Raw genomic sequence first — 17,623 nt, 5'->3', positions numbered from 1 at the left:
GCCCGCCCCCACAGCGCCCCCTGCTGTGGTTTAGTTTGGTCTGTTTTCCACCCGGGGTTTGTGGGCTCTGGTTCCTCTCCAGGATGAAGAACAAACTCTGGTATTTTGAATTTGCCACGTCCGAGACCATCTTCGCCACCTGCAAAAAGCTGAAGGAATATCTGACCATTGAGGTGAGGGACAACCCAGGGCTGGAGGAGCTGGGAGCACCCCCCCACACACACCCCTGCGCCCTCCTAGCATCCCCAGCTGGCAGAGCCCAGGGCTGGAGGAGCTGGGAGCACCCCCACACACACCCCTGCGCCCCCCCTAGCACCCCACGCTGGCAGAGCCCAGGGCTGGAGGAGCTGGGAGCACCCCCACACACACCCCTGCGCCCCCCTAGCACCCCCAGCTGGCAGAGCCCAGGGCTGGAGGAGCTGGGAGCACCCCCACACACACCCCTGCGCCCCCCTAGCACCCCCAGCTGGCAGAGCCCAGGGCTGGAGGAGCTGGGAGCACCCCCACACACACACCCCTGCGCCCCCCCTAGCACCCCACGCTGGCAGAGCCCAGGGCTGGAGGAGCTGGAAGCTCCCCCCCAGCCGGCGCTCCTGCACCCCCCCAGCGCCCCCTGCTGGCAGAGCCCCGGGGCTGGAGGAGCTGGAAGCTCCCCCCCAGCCGACGCTCCTGCCCCCCCAGCGCCCCCTGCTGGCAGAGCCCCGGGGCTGGAGGAGCTGGAAGCTCCCCCCCAGCCGGCGCTCCTGCCCCCCCAGCGCCCCCTGCTGGCAGAGCCCAGGGCTGGCGCATCGGCCGGGCGAGCCGCAAGGCCTCGCAGGGGTGGGGGCTGGTTTAAGGAGGTCCCCGGTTGGTAACTCAGGCTCTGCCCCCCCCAGTGCTGCGGGCAACCCCTGGACCTGAGTGGAGCCCTCTCGGGGGTCGCCGTCCTCAACATCCCCAGCATGCACGGCGGCTCCAACCTCTGGGGCGAGACCAAGAAGCCGCTGGGCGAGGCCCGGAACGCGGGCCGGGGGAGCCAGCCCCAGGCCGTCACCGACCCGGAGACACTCAAGACCTGCGTGCAAGGTGCGGGGCGGGGGGCGGGGCCTCAGGCAGAGCGGGGGTGGGGCCACCTCTTAGGCGCAGGTGGGGGGTGGGCCCCCAGGCAGGTTTCAGGGTAATTCTGCATGAACACCAGCACGGCCCCCCCCATGCCTGCCTTCCCCCCTTGGCTCCTCCCACTAGGTGGAGCCATTAGAGCCCCGCCTCCTTAAAGGCACAGCAGCCTATGGGGGGGGTGGGAGGGGAGCTCCCCAGAGCAGGGGCACACCGTGCACCCCCGCCCCCTGGTGCCGCTGACCAGCCCCACTCACTGAGGACTCGTCCGCCGGCCCCCGGAGCTGGCTGGGGAGACCCGGGTGTGGGGGCTGGGCTCAGTCATCCCCGGGCCCCCGGCAGCAGGGGGCCCAGCGCTGACGGCCCCTCCCTCCCTCGCTGCCCACAGACCTGAGCGACAGGCGGCTGGAAGTGGTGGGGCTGGAGGGCGTGATCGAGATGGGGCAGATCTACACGGGGCTGAAGAGCGCAGGAAAGCGGCTGGCCAAGTGCTCGGAGATCACGCTGCGGTGAGCGCTGGGGGGTCCCCGGGGCAGTCGGCCCCCCGTGGTACCAAGGGCAGGCTCAGCCCTGGCGTCCCCCTCCTGGGACCCGCCACATGTGGGGGAAGGTCCCAGCCCCTGCGGGGGGCCGGGGGGTGTGCTCCTGTCTCACACCGGGGTCTCCGCAGGACCCTGAAATGCCTGCCCATGCAGATCGACGGGGAGCCCTGGATGCAGCCACCCTGCACGGTAAGAAGTCGTATCGGGGTCCCCCTGTGCTCCCGAGCCAGCCCTGCCTCCCAGCAGTGGGGATCCGGGGCCCCTGCAGCGTTCCCAGGCCCTGCGAGAGGCCTCAATAGACCCCCCGCCCCGCTAATCCATCGGGGGTGTGAAGGGAGTCGGGGCCGCCAGGGGGCTGCTGGGGGCCAGGGCAGTCGGCTCCAGTGCCCACCCCGGGCAGAGACTGGGCCCGTTTGGAGTGGGTCTGGGGCCCCGGGGGGCTCCTCGCTCGCTGAAGGGCAGGTGTTGGTGCAGTTCGGAGCTATGGGGCTGGAGTGCTGGCAGCCCACCCGCCCCCCATAGCCAGGTGCCAGGGGGAGGGCAGGTTCATTACCAGTGAACCTGAGGGGGGGTGACTGGAGCTGGGGGAAGGGCCCCCCCCCAGCACATCCTCCCCCACTCTCTCTCTTTCAGATCAGGATCACACACAAGAACCAGGCGCCCATGCTCCTGGCACCGCCCCCCCGCTCCTCCAGCTTCTTTGGCATCAAGAAGGGGCCCCATGAGTCATAGGGGGGGCCCAGCTGGGGGACAAGGACCCCCCCAATCCGACCACCTTGGCTCGGAGCAGGGGACAGCCCAACCCCCAGCCCGCTGCAGCCTGGATGTCCTGTATAGACCCATTGCATCATGGGGGGGTCACACCTGCGGCCCCGCCAGCCAGGGCCCCTTCCCTGCATGAGCTCCCCTGCTTGTCAGCCCGGGCCGTCCGTGGTAGCCAGCAGGGGCTGGGCAGGGGCCTTGGTCTGTCCCCCCCCTGCTGCTGTGCGCTGGCCCCCGCTGCCCACCCTCCTCTCTGCTGTTTCTGCCCCGTGATGGGGGCAAGGAGGGCGTATGTACCTGCCCCTCCTGTGCATCTCTGGCCCCTGCGGGGAGTGGGGGGCAGCAGCGTGCTGGGCCCCTGTGTACCCTACATTCCAGCCCCCTATTTATTGCCCCCACAGTCCAACACTCCCCCACCCTTGAGATTTCAAGTGCCTCATCTTACTAATAAAGGTCGGAGTTTTTGTTCTCTCCCGCCCCCGTGGTCTCTGTTCTGGGGGGGGGGCACAGACCCCAGTTCTCGGGGGGGGTGGGCCCCGGGGCCCCAGGTGCTGGGCCATGGCTTTGACCAGGGCGCCCCTAGCCCAGTGCCCATCACATGCCCAGAGGGGTGGGCTGGGGTTAGAGGCAGCGCTGCCCGGGGGACGGGGTGGGGGCTGGGCTCACAGCGTCGCAGGACACTTGGGTTCCTACTCCCAGTTCTGGGGGGCAGGGGACAGTGGGTTGCAGGACGCCTGGGTTCCATTCCAGTCCCTGCGGACACCTTCCTGCCCCCTGCTTTGCCTTCCCCTGCCAAGGAGGGTGCTAAGCATGACCTATAGTGGGGGGCTGGGGGCGGCTGACTCCACATTGGGGGTGCTGGGTCCTGAATATCTCAACCCCCCCCCAGCATTCACCAAGCACCTTCCCCGGCGTGGACAGAACCAAGCTGACGCAGGCGGGAGTCTGTGTGTTTAATAGCTGGTAAGGACACGGGCACCCCCCAGCTGAGGGGGGGCTCCCTCCTTCCCCCCATGCTGTGGGGGCAGGGAGCAGGGTGGCTCTGGGGCTGGGTGTGTCAGGAGCAGGGGCCGGGCCGGGGAGCTCTGGGGCCGGGTCCTTCGGGGGGCATCGCCGTCTCTACACCACGTTGCCGCTCAGCAGGGGGCTGCTCTCGCCGGTGGGCGCGGTGCCCCAGGCCTGGCGCAGGAGGAGACGCAGGGCGGCACGGTCGGGCAGCCAGGCCCGGGGCAGGGGGCTGCAGGTGGGGCCAGCAGGCAGGGGTCTGTACTTCACACGCCTGTCAAGCAGCAAAGAGAGGGGGGTAGGGTCATACCTGGCCAGCTGGAGCTCAGGACTGCCCCCCCCCCAAAAAAAAACCCACCACATGGGGGCTGGCTCCACAGAGGGCAGCCTACAGAGCGGGGAGCTGGGTTCGCCCTAATTCTGCCACTGATGCACTGTGCCTCAGTTTCCCCCTCCATAACTGAGAGCTCATAACCCTCCCTTTGTGCAGCAGGGAAGCTCTTCGGGGCAGGAGCTGGGGCTGGCCTGGCCCAGTGGGGCCCTGATCGTGGCCAGGGGATGCTGGGCAGTGCCCAGCCCTGGAGGGAGCCCTGATCTTAGCTGGGCATGTGGGTGCTGCTGGGCTGGGCTGCAGGGGGGCCCAGTTGGTGCCCTGACTCTGGGAGCAGCGGGACCGGGCTGGGCCTGGTGTGGCCCCGGCGGACGAAGCGGCCAGGGGATGGTCTCACCTGTAGGTGTAGGACGCGGCGCCGAGGGCCACGGCCACCAGTATGAGCCCCACGATGAGTGTGATCCTGGGCGCGGCGGGATCGGCACCTGCAGGGCACAGACAGGCAGCGCTGAGGTGGGGCCAGGGCCGAGCTCAGCACCTGGCAGGACGGGGCCAGCCAGCCTCTCCGTTACCCTCCCCCTCTCCGGCCCCAAGCTCCCCAGCGCCCAGGAGGGAGGTGCCACCCCCCCCAAACCCAGGCCCTACCTCGGATGCTGACTTGGGTGCTGGCGACGGCCAGGCTGGCGGGGTTGGCCAGCGAGACGTTGAGGCAGTAGAGACCGCTCTGGTTGAAGGCCTGGCGCAGCAGGAGCTGGCAGGCGGGCGCCGGCGGCACGGGGCTGCAGACGCTCTGCTGGGGGGTGAGGCACGTGGGGTCCAAGACGGTGGTGCAGACCTCGTCCGGCAGGCTGGGGGGAGGGGGCAGGTAAGGCACGGCCGGGGGGAGGGGGATGGGCCAGGTGCCCCGGGGAGCCAGGCTCCAGCAGGCGTGGGGGCTGCCCCAGTGCTGGGGGGGACGGGATTATGCTGGGGGTGGCCTGGCCCAGGGGATCTCCCCAAGCCCGGCTGTGAGGTTCTGCTGCAGGGTGGGGCTGGGCTCCAGGCCCTGGGGTGAGGGAGGTTGGTGCATGAAGCCGCCCTGCCAGCTGGAGCCCTGCCCGTCCCGCATGCCACCCCCCGGTGCCCCCTACCTCCCCTGGCAGGTCACGGTGAGCTCCACGGCGTTCTCGCCCGCCACCGGGGCCAGTGGCACCACCTGGACGATCTCCACGCTCTCGATCCCCTCTGCAACGGGCGGGCATTAGGGGGGGCACGGCCGGGCCCTGCCCTGATACCTGTCCCTGCCCAGCCACGGTCATCTCGGGAACCCACCGCTCCCCTGGAAGCAGCCTGCCCCCTCTCCTCCATGGACAGAGCCCAGCAGCGGGGTCAGCCCAGTGCCCATTGCTCTGGTCCAGATATAGGGGGTGGCATGGGAACGACTGGGGGGCCCTGCACTGTGCCCCATTCCCGAGCACATGGGGGGGCAGGGTAGCCCCCCATTCAGGGTGAATCTCAGCCCAGGCCCTAGTGCAGACTCACCCCCAGGGACCATGGAGCCCCCTGATTTCACCAGTGCCCCCTGCCCCGAGCCCCGCCAGGCTGGAACGGCCCCTCCCACACCCGGAGCTTTGTGGCTTGTCACTGCCCTGTGGCCAGCCTGGGCCCCCCCATTGCTCGGGGCCAGGGGCTTGCTGGGACCCTGGGCTGGGGGCAGCGAGCGCAGGAGGCACCGGGCCCCAACTCACGGACGATCTCCAGCTCCGTCGAGAAGGTGCCGTATCGGTACAGGAGGCAGCTGGCAGGCGCCTGCCGCTTGGCCAGCACCAGAGTCTCGGGGGCGGCAGGATCCACGTCTGCTGAGAGACAAGAGACAGGAAGGAGACTCCCCCGGCCAGGCCTGGCCCACCCAATGAGCCCCCTGGGTCACAGCACGGGACGCCCGACATTGTCCTGGTTCCGGCAGCTGGGCCTGGGACCATGCTGGCTCTCCCTCCACCCCAGGCACAGCCGCAACCCGCTGCCCTCCACCCCCGGGCACCCGCAGCACTCAGAACCAGGGCCCCATATCCGGCTAAGACGAGCCTCTCTGGCCTGGCCCAGCCCGGACACTGACCAGCCTCAATCCCCAGGCAGCCTGGGCAAGGACCCTGCCCCCTACAGCCTGAGATCAGGCCCAAACTGGACCCCTGAAATCATTGGAGCGTGGGGGATCTTTTGGGTCAGCCCCGTGGGACCCCCCCACGCGAGGCGGGCACCCACTTGCCACTTCCAAGCTAGTGTTGGCCACAGTTCCTGCCACGCTGGCCGGCGGGTCGGCCACGGAGGACGCAAGCGTAGGTGGTGAGATGCCCGGCGCGTTGGCCATGGAGGATGCAGATGCTGGTGGCGAGGTGCCCGGTGGGTTGGCCACGGAGGACGCAGATGCTGGTGGCGAGGTGCCCGGCACGTTGGCCATGGAGGACGCAGATGCTGGTGGCGAGGTGCCTGGCAGGTCCCCAGTGGCAGAGACAGAGGCAGGGAGCGGTGGATCCACAGAAGCCACGGCCAGGTCTGAGCCGGAGGCGACGACAGTGATCACGGACTCAGGTGCCATGGCGGGCATGGTGCCAGTTTCCAAGGCAGGGGTGGGAGCTGTGGTACTGGCGGCGGCCGGGGTCGCAGCACTGGGGAGGGTGGCGCCTGTGCCAGGCTCCGCGGGGCTGGCAGGGACGGAGGCCGGGCCTGCTGTGGGCGTTGCTGGCTCGGCCGTGGCGATAGGCACTGTGGGCAGAGATAGCAAGAGCTGCAGCCAGTTCCAGGCTGGCACCCGCAGCCCAGCCCCAGGGACATGCCCGCCACTTACCCATGCTCGGCACCAGGGTCTGCGTGGGGCCCCCGCTGGGCGCCAGGCTGGCTGGAGCCAAGGCGGAGGTGGGCTGCACCGGGGGGGCCGTGGTGGGGTCCACGACGGGCGCTGGCGAGGTGCTGCCGCAGGCCACGGGGATGGCAGCCTGGAGCACCACGCGGGGCCGGACGGGACCGGCCTCCAGGTAGGTGTGGGTGACCGTGCTGGCGCGGGAGATGAGGGTCCCGCTCTGGTCCCCGAAGTCCCAGGAGTAGGAGACATCGGCGGCCTGCAGGTAGTGGCTGGGGTCGTGCAGCCGGATGCTGAAGGCCACGGCTCGGTTCCGCACGAAGTGCCGGTCACCCCGGTCCACGTCTAGCACCTGGGCGATGTCCACGGCGAAGGGCACCTGGTCTGGGGGGCGGGCAGGGAGACTCCAGACCTTTGTGATAGGGGTCCTGCCCCCTGAAGCCCCACAGACTCCGGTGCCCCCCTGCCCTCTGGGGCCTCACAGACCCTGGGGTGTGCCCCCACAGACCCATAGCCCCACAGACCCTGGCCCCCCCTGCACCCCTTAGACCCAGGGCCTCACAGACCCTGGGCCCCCCCGCCCCACAGACCTGGGCCCCCCTGCCCCCTGGAACCCCACAGACCCTGGCCCCCCCACTCCCACAGACCCATGGTTCCTCCACCCTGCCCTGGGACCTGCTCCATGCCCCAACAACCCTGCCGCCGAGCTGCCTGGGGAGCTGCTCTGGGGTGGGGGGTGAGCAGGGCCGCCTGCCTGCCCCAGAGCGAGGCCGTGGCCACGGGACGGGGCAAGGAGGTGGAGGAGGATGAGGAGCCCGTGGTGATGAGGGTGAAACCCGTCCAGGCCCCCTCCCGCCCAGCAGCCCCCGGTCAGTCGCCCCCTGCCCTGCCCAGGCCTCACCCGTGATGCTGAACTGGGACGTGGCCCCGCCCATAGGGATGAACTTCTGGTGCCCGCGGTAGTGATACACCTGCACGTCCATGGCATAGGAGCCCAGGGGCACGCCGGCCGTCTCCACTGTCAGCAGCGAGGAGGGGCCATCTACCACCTGCCAGTACTGCCCTGGGGGGGGGAGAGGTCAGAGTGCAGCCCAGGCGGGAACAGCGGGGGCAGAGCTCGGGGGCACGTGCACCAGACCCCAGTTCTGACTGGAGACGGTCCTGCAGTGTGGTCTGGGGTCGCCAGTGGCTGGAGCAGGGGGCTGGGAGCCAGGACTCCTGGGTTCTCTCCCAGCTCTGGGAGGAGAGGGAGGTGTCTTGGTTACAGCGGGGGCTGGGGGGTTACCAGGAGCCAGGACTCCCAGGTTGTATTCCCAGCTCTGCCAGGGAGTGCAATTGGGTCTCGTCTGTGCCTCAGTTTCCCCATCTGGCCTAATGGTAGGAAACGCTGGGAGAAGTAATTGGATAATGTTTGTTCGGGGGCTTTGAAGAGTAGAAGACCGTGAGGGTTATTGGGGGGTGCCAGGGGCCAGCCTCAGGCTAGAGTTCCCCATGGGGCGCCGGGGGCCACCTCTGCCCATGGGGCGCTGGGGGTCAGCCCCACCCATGGGGCGCTGGGGGCCAGCTCTGCCCATGGGGTGCCAGGGGCCAGCCCTGTCCGTGGGGCAGAGCCTTCTGCTGTGGCCCTGCCTTCTGTGGGGCTCCCTCTGCGAGGGGCCTGCAGGGTGGAGGGGGGGCCCGGGAGGGGCCGGGCAGTGGGCGGGGGCTGGGGCAGGGGGCCGCCTCTCACCCCAGGTCCGCCAGACGTAGACGAATTTGCTGCGCTTGCCCCAGGCGCTGGGGGGGAAGGGCTGCCCATCAGGGAAGACGCCACCAGGGCCCTCACCCAGCTCCTCTGGGAAGACAGCGTCGCCCTGTCTCACCCGAGTACCTGCAGGAGGGAAGGGGGCCATTAGTTCTCTCCTGGTTTGGGGGGGCGGATCCCAGACTCCTGGGTTCTCACCCTGGCTCTGGGAGGGGAGTGGGGGCTAGTGGTTAGAAAAGGGGGGGTGCTGGGAGCCAGGACTCCTGGTTCTGTTCCCAGCCCTGACTGGGGAGGGGGTTGCCCTAGGGGCAGCCAGAGCTGTTTCTGCGTCACCCCCACCCCCACCGCACCACCCTGCCAGGCCTGGGAGCAGGGTGAAAAGGGGGCAGATCCTGAGTGGAGCTGGGGGGGGGAGTTGCCGTTGGGTGGATCCAGTGGCGCTAGGTGGGGGAGAAACATCTAGACCCCAGCCTGGGAGCCCTTAGCTCTTGCCCACACGGCCACTAGCAGCACTTCTGCCCCCCAGCACCGGGGGACCACGGGGTGGGCTGGGGCGCCTGCCCTGAATGCAGCCCGGAGCTGCCACTTGGCCTCGGGGCCACTGGCAGATGGTTCAACCACAGGGGCAGGGAAATCAGGGGGGTCAGCACATCCTGGCACTGGGGGTCCAGTCCCCCAAGAGGGACCTTTCAAATCCAGAGGACTAATGCAGGCGGCTTTCGAAGCAGCTCCCTATAGAAATACCAGCTCCCCCCCACACCCTATAGAAATCCTAGATCCACTGCCCCCCCATATAGAAACACTGTGCATACAGCTGAGATCCCCCCACAGCAATACTCTCCACCCCACGTGCTGCTGAAATACCGGGTGGGGATTAAATCCACAGCCCCTCCCAGCCCCAGAGCGGGCGCGTCGCCACGGGGGGGCTCACCGTTCACGGTGCAGTTCTGGCTCCACGCCACCTGGCCGTCGGGCAGCACCGTCTGGGTGCCGGGAAAGCGCAGGGCAATGGCGAAGGTGGCCCTGGCGCCCGTCATGGTGGGGGCGTCGTTGCTGATGTCAAAGGTCACAGTGCCGCCTGGGAGGGACAGGGGAAGGCAGCCAGCTGGTGGGGCGCAGATCAAGGGAGGGGTGCAGCCCCCCCCAACTCCCCATGGTGTTTCCAGCTTGTCACAGGGTGAATCCTTCATCCCTAACCCCCCTGCTCTGCCGGTGCCCCTCACTCCTGACCCACAGCCCCCTGCTAGCCCAGCCCTGCCCCCACCCCCCGCTCTGCCAGTGCCCCTCACTCCCGACCCGCAGCCCCCAGTTGCACAGCATTGGGCTCAGAGGGGCCAGCCCCTACCTCTCCAGCAGTTCTGCTGCCGGGGGTCGCCCTCCTGCCAGCGGGGGTACAGCTGGGAGTTCCAGGACCCCTCGACCGAGGGCTGTCGGTTCCGTCGATTACTCCCCTGGCCTCTGCTGCTGGCCCCTGGAGAGAGACGGGATCCGAGATCCAGAGCTGGGATCAGGGTGGGGGGCAGTCCATGAGCCCAGCTGGCAGGATCAGACCCTGGCCTCGACCCCCCGCCAGGGAGTGCAAAGACCCGTCGCTGGCCGGGGCAGATCAGGCTAGAACAGAGCTTGAGTGTTCCCCAGTGGGGCGAGGGCTGGAACCCAGGACTCCTGGGTTCTGTGCTGAGCTCTGGGAAGGGAGAGGCCTCTCGTGGGTTAGAGTGGGGAGGGGAGGGGGCAGGTTTAGTCAGGACTCCTGGGTTCTGTCCCCAGCTCTTGTGTGGAGTATGAACAAGGTGCTTTGCAATCCATGGTGGGAAGGCTGCAGGGGAGAAGGGCGGTTAAGTTTCCACAAGGAGAACAGTGGAAGAGTCGCTGCCCCAAAGCACTGGGCATGGCACCTCCGCTGGGGCAGGGCTCATGGCCCCCGGCAGCCTGGGCACCACCTGTCTCCTGGCGTCCCGGCTGAGCAGCAGGGCGGGAAGGGGACTAGCCAAGGCACCTCCAGGCCCCAGCAGACAGCCCCATGGGCCCCCAGGCTCCATCATCTGTGGGGTGTCTGTGCCCAGCCTGGCCACGGCCCTCCCACACCCTGCGCCCCGGCTGCCTGTGCAGGGAGCATGTGACCGATCTCCCACCCAGCCCTCGAGGCTCCAGGCAAAACCCATCACATGGGCCTCTAAATCCTCTGCCGAGCCCTGGCATGTGACTCTCAGCTGAGTCCCTGCTGGAGGATGCTCCAGCCAGCGTGGGGTTAATGGCCCCCCCTTTGCACCACCTCTCGGTGGGGAGGGGGGAAGTCCCAATCACCGCTGGCCCAGGCAGCCTCCCTGGGTGGGACGGGGGGATGGAGAGTTCGCTGGGGCAGAAGCATGCCCTCCCATATCACACCTGGATAGTGTGACCACTGGGGGTGCAGGGAGGGGGGGTCTAGTGGTTGACGCAGGGGTGGGGCTGGGAGTCAGGATTCCTGGGTTCTCTGCCTGGCTCTGTGAGAGGAGTGGGGGAAAGTGGGTTAGAACAGGGGGCCTGGACTCCTGGGCTGTAGTCCCAGTTCTGGGGTGACTCATTGTATGATTGCATCATGTCCCCGTCTCCCTTCGTGCCTCGGTTTCCCCAGCTGCACGATGTGGGGAATGCCAGCGACTATTTTTTGCTACCACATTTGGAACTTCAATGAACAGTCCATTTCAACTTGCAGCATCAATCCATTTCTAGTATGAAATTAAGTAATTTTCTACTTATACAATAAGATTTATCTACACCGTTCTTTTGATTTTGATCCATAGCAGCAAAGGCACTGTACATCAGCAGATCCATTGTCAGGCTCAGCACCTGGCAGTGAAGTGCTTTGGGATGCTTGGGCAAGGAGGGGAGACTTCCCAGGGAAAGGGTCTGACTTTCAAGACCCCTACCCCGCGCCCAGCAGACATGGGGCCAGACAGGCAGCCTCCCTCCCCCCCGCAGTGTCTCTCCACTGAGAAGTAAGGCCTTCAGGGGGGCTCCCCGCTGCAGACAGGCCCTAGAGAGACCAACAAGGGCTAAGGGCGGAGAATCAACTGCCCCCCAAACCTGCCCCCTTAGCTTAGGGGATCCCCCTGCAAGCCCCTGGGCCGAGTGTCCAGCCCCCGATGGCCTAGCAGAGGCCTCCCCCGGCTACGGGTGCAGTGTTAGTTCTCAGCACAGGGCGAGGGGGTCTCGGAGGAGGCAGGAGGGTCAGCTGGGGGGAACTGCAGGGGGGCAAACATCGGAGGGGGGGCAGATGCCTGACTGCAGGGGTCAGTAGGTAGGTGGGGGGAAGGGTCCTTGCAGTGGTAGGTTGGGGCTGGGGGGAGTGGAGACATCCCTGCGCCTGGCACAGCGCAAGGAGCTGTACGGAGGTGACCCAGAAGCCGCTGCCCCATCTCCTCCCCATCCGCCTTTGGGGAGCAGAGACCAGGCCCACAGGCTCCCTCCTCTGTACTATGGGGATGGAGGTGAGCGCGGTCGGTTCCCCCACTGGGTCCCCCGCCCCGATTCAGCCTTGCCAGACGCGGGGCCCAGAGCAGGGGGATTAGCAGGGGCTCTAAGCCAGCTCCCCACGCGGTTCAGCTTTACCGCCGGCCCCCCCAGGTCCCCGTTAATCCGGCAAGAGGCTTCCCAGCAGGGCGGGGCCACATCCCTGCTCCAGCCACGCCGGGACGAGGAGGGTTAAACCCACTGGAGCACCCGGCAGCTCCAGCTTGGAACCGGCCCGGCGGGCGCCCGGCCCGTCTCCCTGCGCAGCCGCTTGGGGGCAGCCGACGGACGGTGCGAGGCTGGCACTGCCCTGGGCCGCTCCCTACCCTGCTCCCCAGGCCAGCCTGGCACAGACCAGCTTTGAGGCGGGGGGCTCGGGGCATAGGCAGACCAGGCAGTGGAGCGAGCTAGCATCTGGGTTGTGGAAACACTGGGGATGCGTGAGGGGCAAGGGGGGCCCTAAATATTCCTGTTTGGGGTCCCCAGGGGGCTAGCACCGTCTCTGCTCTCACTCTCAGCCCAGGGAGCTGGCCCAGCCATAGGAGTCTGTCTGTCTGTCTCCTCTGCAGGGGGGAACCCTCTGGATGCCCAAAGGGGGCACATTAGATCTGGAATTGCTACGGGGGGGGGGGGGCTATAGGGGATATTCATCTCCACACACACACATGCTCCTTGGCAACTTTACAGTCGTTTGGCTCCCCCTCCCCCCACAGGACTTTAAGGTCCCTTCATATTTTAGCATCACTGCATCCAAAAGCACCTACCCCCACCCCCCAAGAAACGTGCTCCCCCCTGCAGGGATGGAGCTGGGGGTCTGGGTCAATTGGGGTCTTCACTGCCCCTATTTGCATACCAGACACCCCCCTCCAGACCTGTCTCCCATTCATCTGGGACCATCCTCCCCACACAGCAATCTGGCCAGGGGAGCGGGGGTGTCACCACATTTGAGAAGCCCAGTGTGACTCCCGAGCTGGCCATGAGAGGTCAATGCCCCCCTTGATCCCCAAGGTTAAGATCCTACAGAGCCTCGGGGGGTTTATCCATCCCCGCCCCTGTGTTCTGGAGTCAGGAACGAGGCGTGACAGGGATCTATCCTGCACTGGCCGGGGGTGGGTCAGCTGAGACCCTACAGATCCTGCCTCCCCCCGCTCCAGGCCCATGGCTAACCCTGAGGCCCGGGACCCTACTCACTGCGTTGAGCTGCAGCTGCAGCCAGCAGGGCCCAGGCAGCCACCAAGTACCAGCTCGTCCGCATCTCCCAGCCCGTCCTTCGCACCCGCCCCGCGCGCCTGGACCCCCGCGGCAGAGAGGTGAAGCATCCCAGCCGCTCTGTATAAGAAGGCACCTCCTTTGCATAGCCCCGCCCCTTTCCTGGCACACCCTCAGGAAAATCCCCACCCCCCCACCCCAGCAGTGGGGCGTGGGGGTGAGAACCAGTCACAAGTTTGTGTTTCTAGCACAATGGGGCCTCACTAGTTTTGCCTCCCAGCCAGAGCCTGGAATTTCACGGGGCGAAGGACAGACACGGGTTTCCGCTCTGAGAAGAAAGCGTCTCTAATGATCACAGAACTACAGGAGGGACGAGTAACCTGTGACGCAACTTCACTACGGGACAAGTCACCCCAGCGCTGAGCAAGGCAGACTCCACCTCGCTCGGGGCGTCCGGCTGCTTCTATTCCCCCTCTCCCCGATACAGGAGCAAGGAGACAGGCAGCACCTTGAAACCTGATCAACGGAAACGTGAAACACACACACACAATTAGCAGGTGGAACTCACTGCTACAGGATACTGAAGCCAAGCGCTTGCCTTCCACCAGCAGCTCCTATAACACTAGTGACTTAGACCTGGCCAACACACAGAGCTTCGCCTGGTTAAGTTAAGGTGTGATTTAAAGCCAGTCTAATCAAACCAGTGCAACTTTATCTGTGGACACTCTTAAAACATGGCTTTAAACCCGGCCCGTAGTGGTTTAGTGTGTGTCTGTTCGTAGATGCAAGTGAAACCGATAGCTCCAGCTGGAAATCGCTAGACGAAGGCACATACGGGGCAGGGGTGGAGGTGGGGGTTGGTGTCACTAAATCCATTCTCAAACCAACTGACATTAAATCAGTGCGATTTCTGGGTGCAAAGTGCTCGGTTCACTTGTGAACATAGAGGAAAGTCACGTCTGAGCACCCTGGTCTAGGCAGAGAGGGAAACCAGAACTGCCAGTTAGCAGAACCAGGGCAGGAAATCTGAGGGACCCCAGTTTACTATTTTGGTTCAGAAATGACCCTGAATGGAACTAGTGCTGGGACTCAAAATGTCACGTTGCGTGGCAATAACCCTCCCCCCGGCCCTGTTTGCACCCAACCATCACAGCCTGGAGAGAGCCCGAAACTGACCGACATGAAACTGACTGGCCTGATTCCCTCCCACACAGAGCAACAGTGGCAGAGCTGCCAGCCCTGCAGGCAGCTGAGGGGGCTAATGGCCCCAAAGGAGGCGTTTGGGACTAGGGATTTGAATCAAGCTGCTTTGGGATTTTCGGTGGGTCCCTGAAGTGAGACACAGGAGAAAGCTGCATCTGGGGGACTGGGCAGCGGTGCTGTAGCCCAGGTGTCTAACAGAATCATAGACTAACAGGGTTGGAAGGGACCTGCTCAAAGCAGGACCAATCCCCAACACAACCATCCCAGCCAGGGCTTTGTCAAGTCAGGCCTTAAAAACCTCTAAGGAAGGTTCTCTGACCAGGAAGCTGTGGTCTGCTCCAACTTCCATTCAAGGGAACAGGAACTTTGTACCTGTTGTAAGCAAACAAGTCACACTAAGAAAATACCTGACAGCATCACCCATGTTTGCTCAAGAGAGGAAACTGACCCAGAAGGCTCCAAAATCTGCTAGTGCTCAGCAAAAATACAAATGTCAAATCCTGTTCTGAACCCTGGTAAGCTCTCGGCCTTGGCAAGACCTTGTCGCAGTGAGTTCCGCACGTTACTTGTGTGCTGTGCAAAAGGCATTAGTAACACAAGGGAGGGAATTTGTTTTTGAAATGTATCATTTTTAATCCATCGGTGTCCCTTTAATAAAAGGAACAGATTGGGAGGGATAATTCACAGCAGTTATTGAGTATGACTTAGATTGTCAGAAGTACTTAGATGCTGAACTCCCATTGATTTTAATGGGAGTTACGTGCCTATATACCTTTGCAGATCTGAGCCTCTGTGTTCAGGATATTATCGTGCTAAGAAAATGATTACTGTGTAACTTCTTCCTCCAAACACCAGACATATCAGCAAAATCCTGTTTAATAAACCCCTGGCCCAAGGTTTCTCTGTGACAGACGTATCCCTACATTCACCACTTTTACAAGACTGTGATAAATGTTGTACAAAGTTTGCCTTGTGAGGTAGCATTTGAAAATGCATCATTCGCTGATCATTGTTGTCCTGGTAAAATTGGTGTGGCAGCATTGTATGTGAAGTTATAAGCTTCTAGTGTATGATTTTACCAAAGCATATTTCAAATCTGGGGAACCAGCCCAAACAAGTTCCTCAGCGACAAAAAGGCAAATTGATGCCTTAGCCAGGTGTCAACAAAATCAACTGGACAATCACCTGATTAAGCAGCCGTTCTTTGGCAGGAAGAAGGATGTGAGCAAGAAATTTACATCTTGGCAAAAGAGCAGACTTGCTGTCACCTGAACCCCAGCGGAGCTGATTCTCAAAGAGGAGGAAAAGATATAAAAATGAGGATCAGAGGCCCCAGATCACCTCTCTCCCCTCATCTCTATTCATGGCTTCGATCACATTTGAAAAAGAGAACTGGGGAGGGGTCCTGGCCAAAGGAATCCAGCCAGACTGCTGTGAGCATCTGGTGAGAGATGTTAGGTGTTAGTTTGAGTTTTACCTTTTATTTCTTTAAAAGCAGCAAAGAATCCTGTGGCACCTTATAGACAAAGGGCTTGTCTACATCAGAAAGTTGCAGCGCTGGTGAGGGAGTTACAGCGCTGCAACTTAGGAGGTGTACACATCTGCAGGGCACCACCAGCACTGCAACTCCCTGTTTGCAGCGCTGGCCGTACTCCCGTTTTGTCTCGGGTGTAGAGGATCCAGCGCTGGTGATCCAGCGCTGGTAATCAAGTATAGACACTTACCAGCGCTTTTCTTGACCTCCGTGGAATAAGCAGGTATCCCAGCATACCTGAGGAAGCCTCTGGTAATCAAGCTGGTCTCCTTCCCCGGCTTGCTCTCGCGTTCCCCGAACCCTGAGCAAGCAGGTCTCCTTCCCTGCGGTTTGCAGGGTGGTTCCGGGAACGCGAGAGCAAACCGGGAAAGGAGACCAGCTTCGCCGCGGTTTGCTCTCGCGTTCCGCGAACCACCCTGCAAACCGCAGGGAAGGAGACCTGCTTGCTCGGGTTCGGGGAACGCGAGAGCAAACCAGGAAAGGAGACCAGCTTCGCCGCGGTTTGCTCTCGCGTTCCCCGAACAAGCAGGTCTCCTTCCCTGTGGTTTGCAGGGTGGTTCGCGGAACGCGAGAGCAAACCGCGGCGAAGCTGGTCTCCTTTCCCGGTTTGCTCTCGCGTTCCCCGAACCCGAGCAAGCAGGTCTCCTTCCCTGCGGTTTGCAGGGTGGTTCGCGGAACGCGAGAGCAAACCGCGGCGAAGCTGGTCTCCTTTCCCGGTTTGCTCTCGCGTTCCCCGAAACCCCTTGAAGCCGCCCAACAGCGCTGCAGTGTGGCCACATCTAACACCTCTTGCAGCGCTGGTTGCTGTAAGTGTGGCCACTCTGCAGCGCTGGCCCTATACAGCTGTACTAATACAGCTGTAACAACCAGCGCTGCAAAATTTTAGATGTAGACATGGGCTAACAGACGTTTTGGAGCATGAGCTTTTGTGGGTGAATACCCACTTCTTCTGAAGAAGAAGCACTCGTCTATTCAGCTGGGAGTGAGTCTGTATGCTAGAGGCTGTGTGAATGGACCAGAAGTGGTTGTTCTCACAGCAAAGCAGTGTAAGGCACTCCAGATTCAAAAGTTTAAGGGGACACAGCTGTCCATCAATCCAGATGGTACCGTGAGGAATGTCACAGCCCCCTTCGCAGAACGACATAATGTTTAATATTTGGAAGAACCCAGGTCACATTCCATTAGCTCATTGGTCACTGATTCAAGTAGCAGAGATCTGGTTTGGCCAGATTCAAAGAGAATGGATTTTGTTTATTCTAAACAGCAGCCAGCTCATGGGTGGAGTATGGTCTAGTGGTTAGAGCACAGGCTTGTGCACCAGGACTCCTAGGTTCTCGTCCCACCTTGGAGAGTGAGGTCTCATAGTTAGAGCAGATAGCCTGTCAGCTTAAGCCCAGTGGAACAGGCGGTAAATTGCATCTCTTCTATGCCTCAGTCTTTTAAAATGGGTCTATTTAGGATGTGCCTTGCAGTAGTGCCCGGGGTTCAATCATGTACTGGTGCGCTAGATGTGGTACATACCCACTATAAAAAGACCAGCCTGTCACTGGAGAACTTACATCTACCTCTTAGGAAGCTTGTGAAGCTCAGGTCTTTAATATCAGGAAAGTATTCTGAGATCTTCAGAGACGAGCCTCAGGGAAGCCCAAAGCAGAGTGAGTTTTTATCTTGCATGAATTTAATGGTGAAAGTGAGACGCACAGTGAGGAAGGGACTGGCCCACAGCACCCAGAGTATCAGTTTGCTACCAATTTGTGGCTCCAAAATGAGATGCCGCTGACAGTCGACAGTACAGATCCTCCTGCTCCTTTCCTACAGGCTTTGACTAGCAATGAAATCATTACCAATGACCATCTGTGACGTGACTCTG

The 17,623-nt window shown here is 63.0% G+C and overlaps 2 protein-coding genes across 7 annotated transcripts in view; one reads left to right on the top strand and one right to left on the bottom strand.

Moving 5' to 3' along the window:
- Positions 1-2,868, top strand: part of DGKA (diacylglycerol kinase alpha) — a 31,825-nt gene extending 28,957 nt beyond the window's left edge. For 5 of the 6 annotated variants that reach the window (XM_050924694.1, XM_050924692.1, XM_050924696.1 and 2 more), the window contains 4 exons: positions 83-173; positions 876-1,065; positions 1,484-1,604; positions 1,766-2,242. In XM_050924694.1, coding sequence (XP_050780651.1) covers positions 83-173; positions 876-1,065; positions 1,484-1,604; positions 1,766-2,159 — 796 coding nt within the window. In that variant the 3' untranslated portion in view covers positions 2,160-2,242. Of the gene's footprint in view, positions 1-82; positions 174-875; positions 1,066-1,483; positions 1,605-1,765; positions 2,243-2,270 lie in introns of those variants that run through there. The other variant, XM_050924697.1, reaches the window with a different exon arrangement.
- Positions 2,869-3,343: 475 nt separating this feature from the next.
- Positions 3,344-13,108, bottom strand: PMEL (premelanosome protein). Its single transcript, XM_050924700.1, has 12 exons — positions 12,999-13,108; positions 9,661-9,786; positions 9,247-9,393; positions 8,301-8,441; positions 7,473-7,634; positions 6,560-6,955; positions 5,977-6,477; positions 5,463-5,570; positions 4,866-4,959; positions 4,381-4,583; positions 4,133-4,220; positions 3,344-3,678 (listed from the first exon to the last, which is right to left on the bottom strand). The coding sequence occupies exons 1-12, from the start codon at positions 13,060-13,062 to the stop codon at positions 3,519-3,521; spliced, it is 2,190 nt and encodes a 729-aa protein (XP_050780657.1). The 5' UTR covers positions 13,063-13,108; the 3' UTR covers positions 3,344-3,518.
- Positions 13,109-17,623: the final 4,515 nt, after the last annotated feature.

The sequence above is a fragment of the Gopherus flavomarginatus genome, chromosome 16, assembly GCF_025201925.1.
Source record: "Gopherus flavomarginatus isolate rGopFla2 chromosome 16, rGopFla2.mat.asm, whole genome shotgun sequence".
NCBI classification, from domain to species: domain Eukaryota; kingdom Metazoa; phylum Chordata; order Testudines; family Testudinidae; genus Gopherus; species Gopherus flavomarginatus.
Note: the sequence above shows the minus strand (reverse complement) of the source record. Positions and strands in the feature narration are given on the sequence as shown.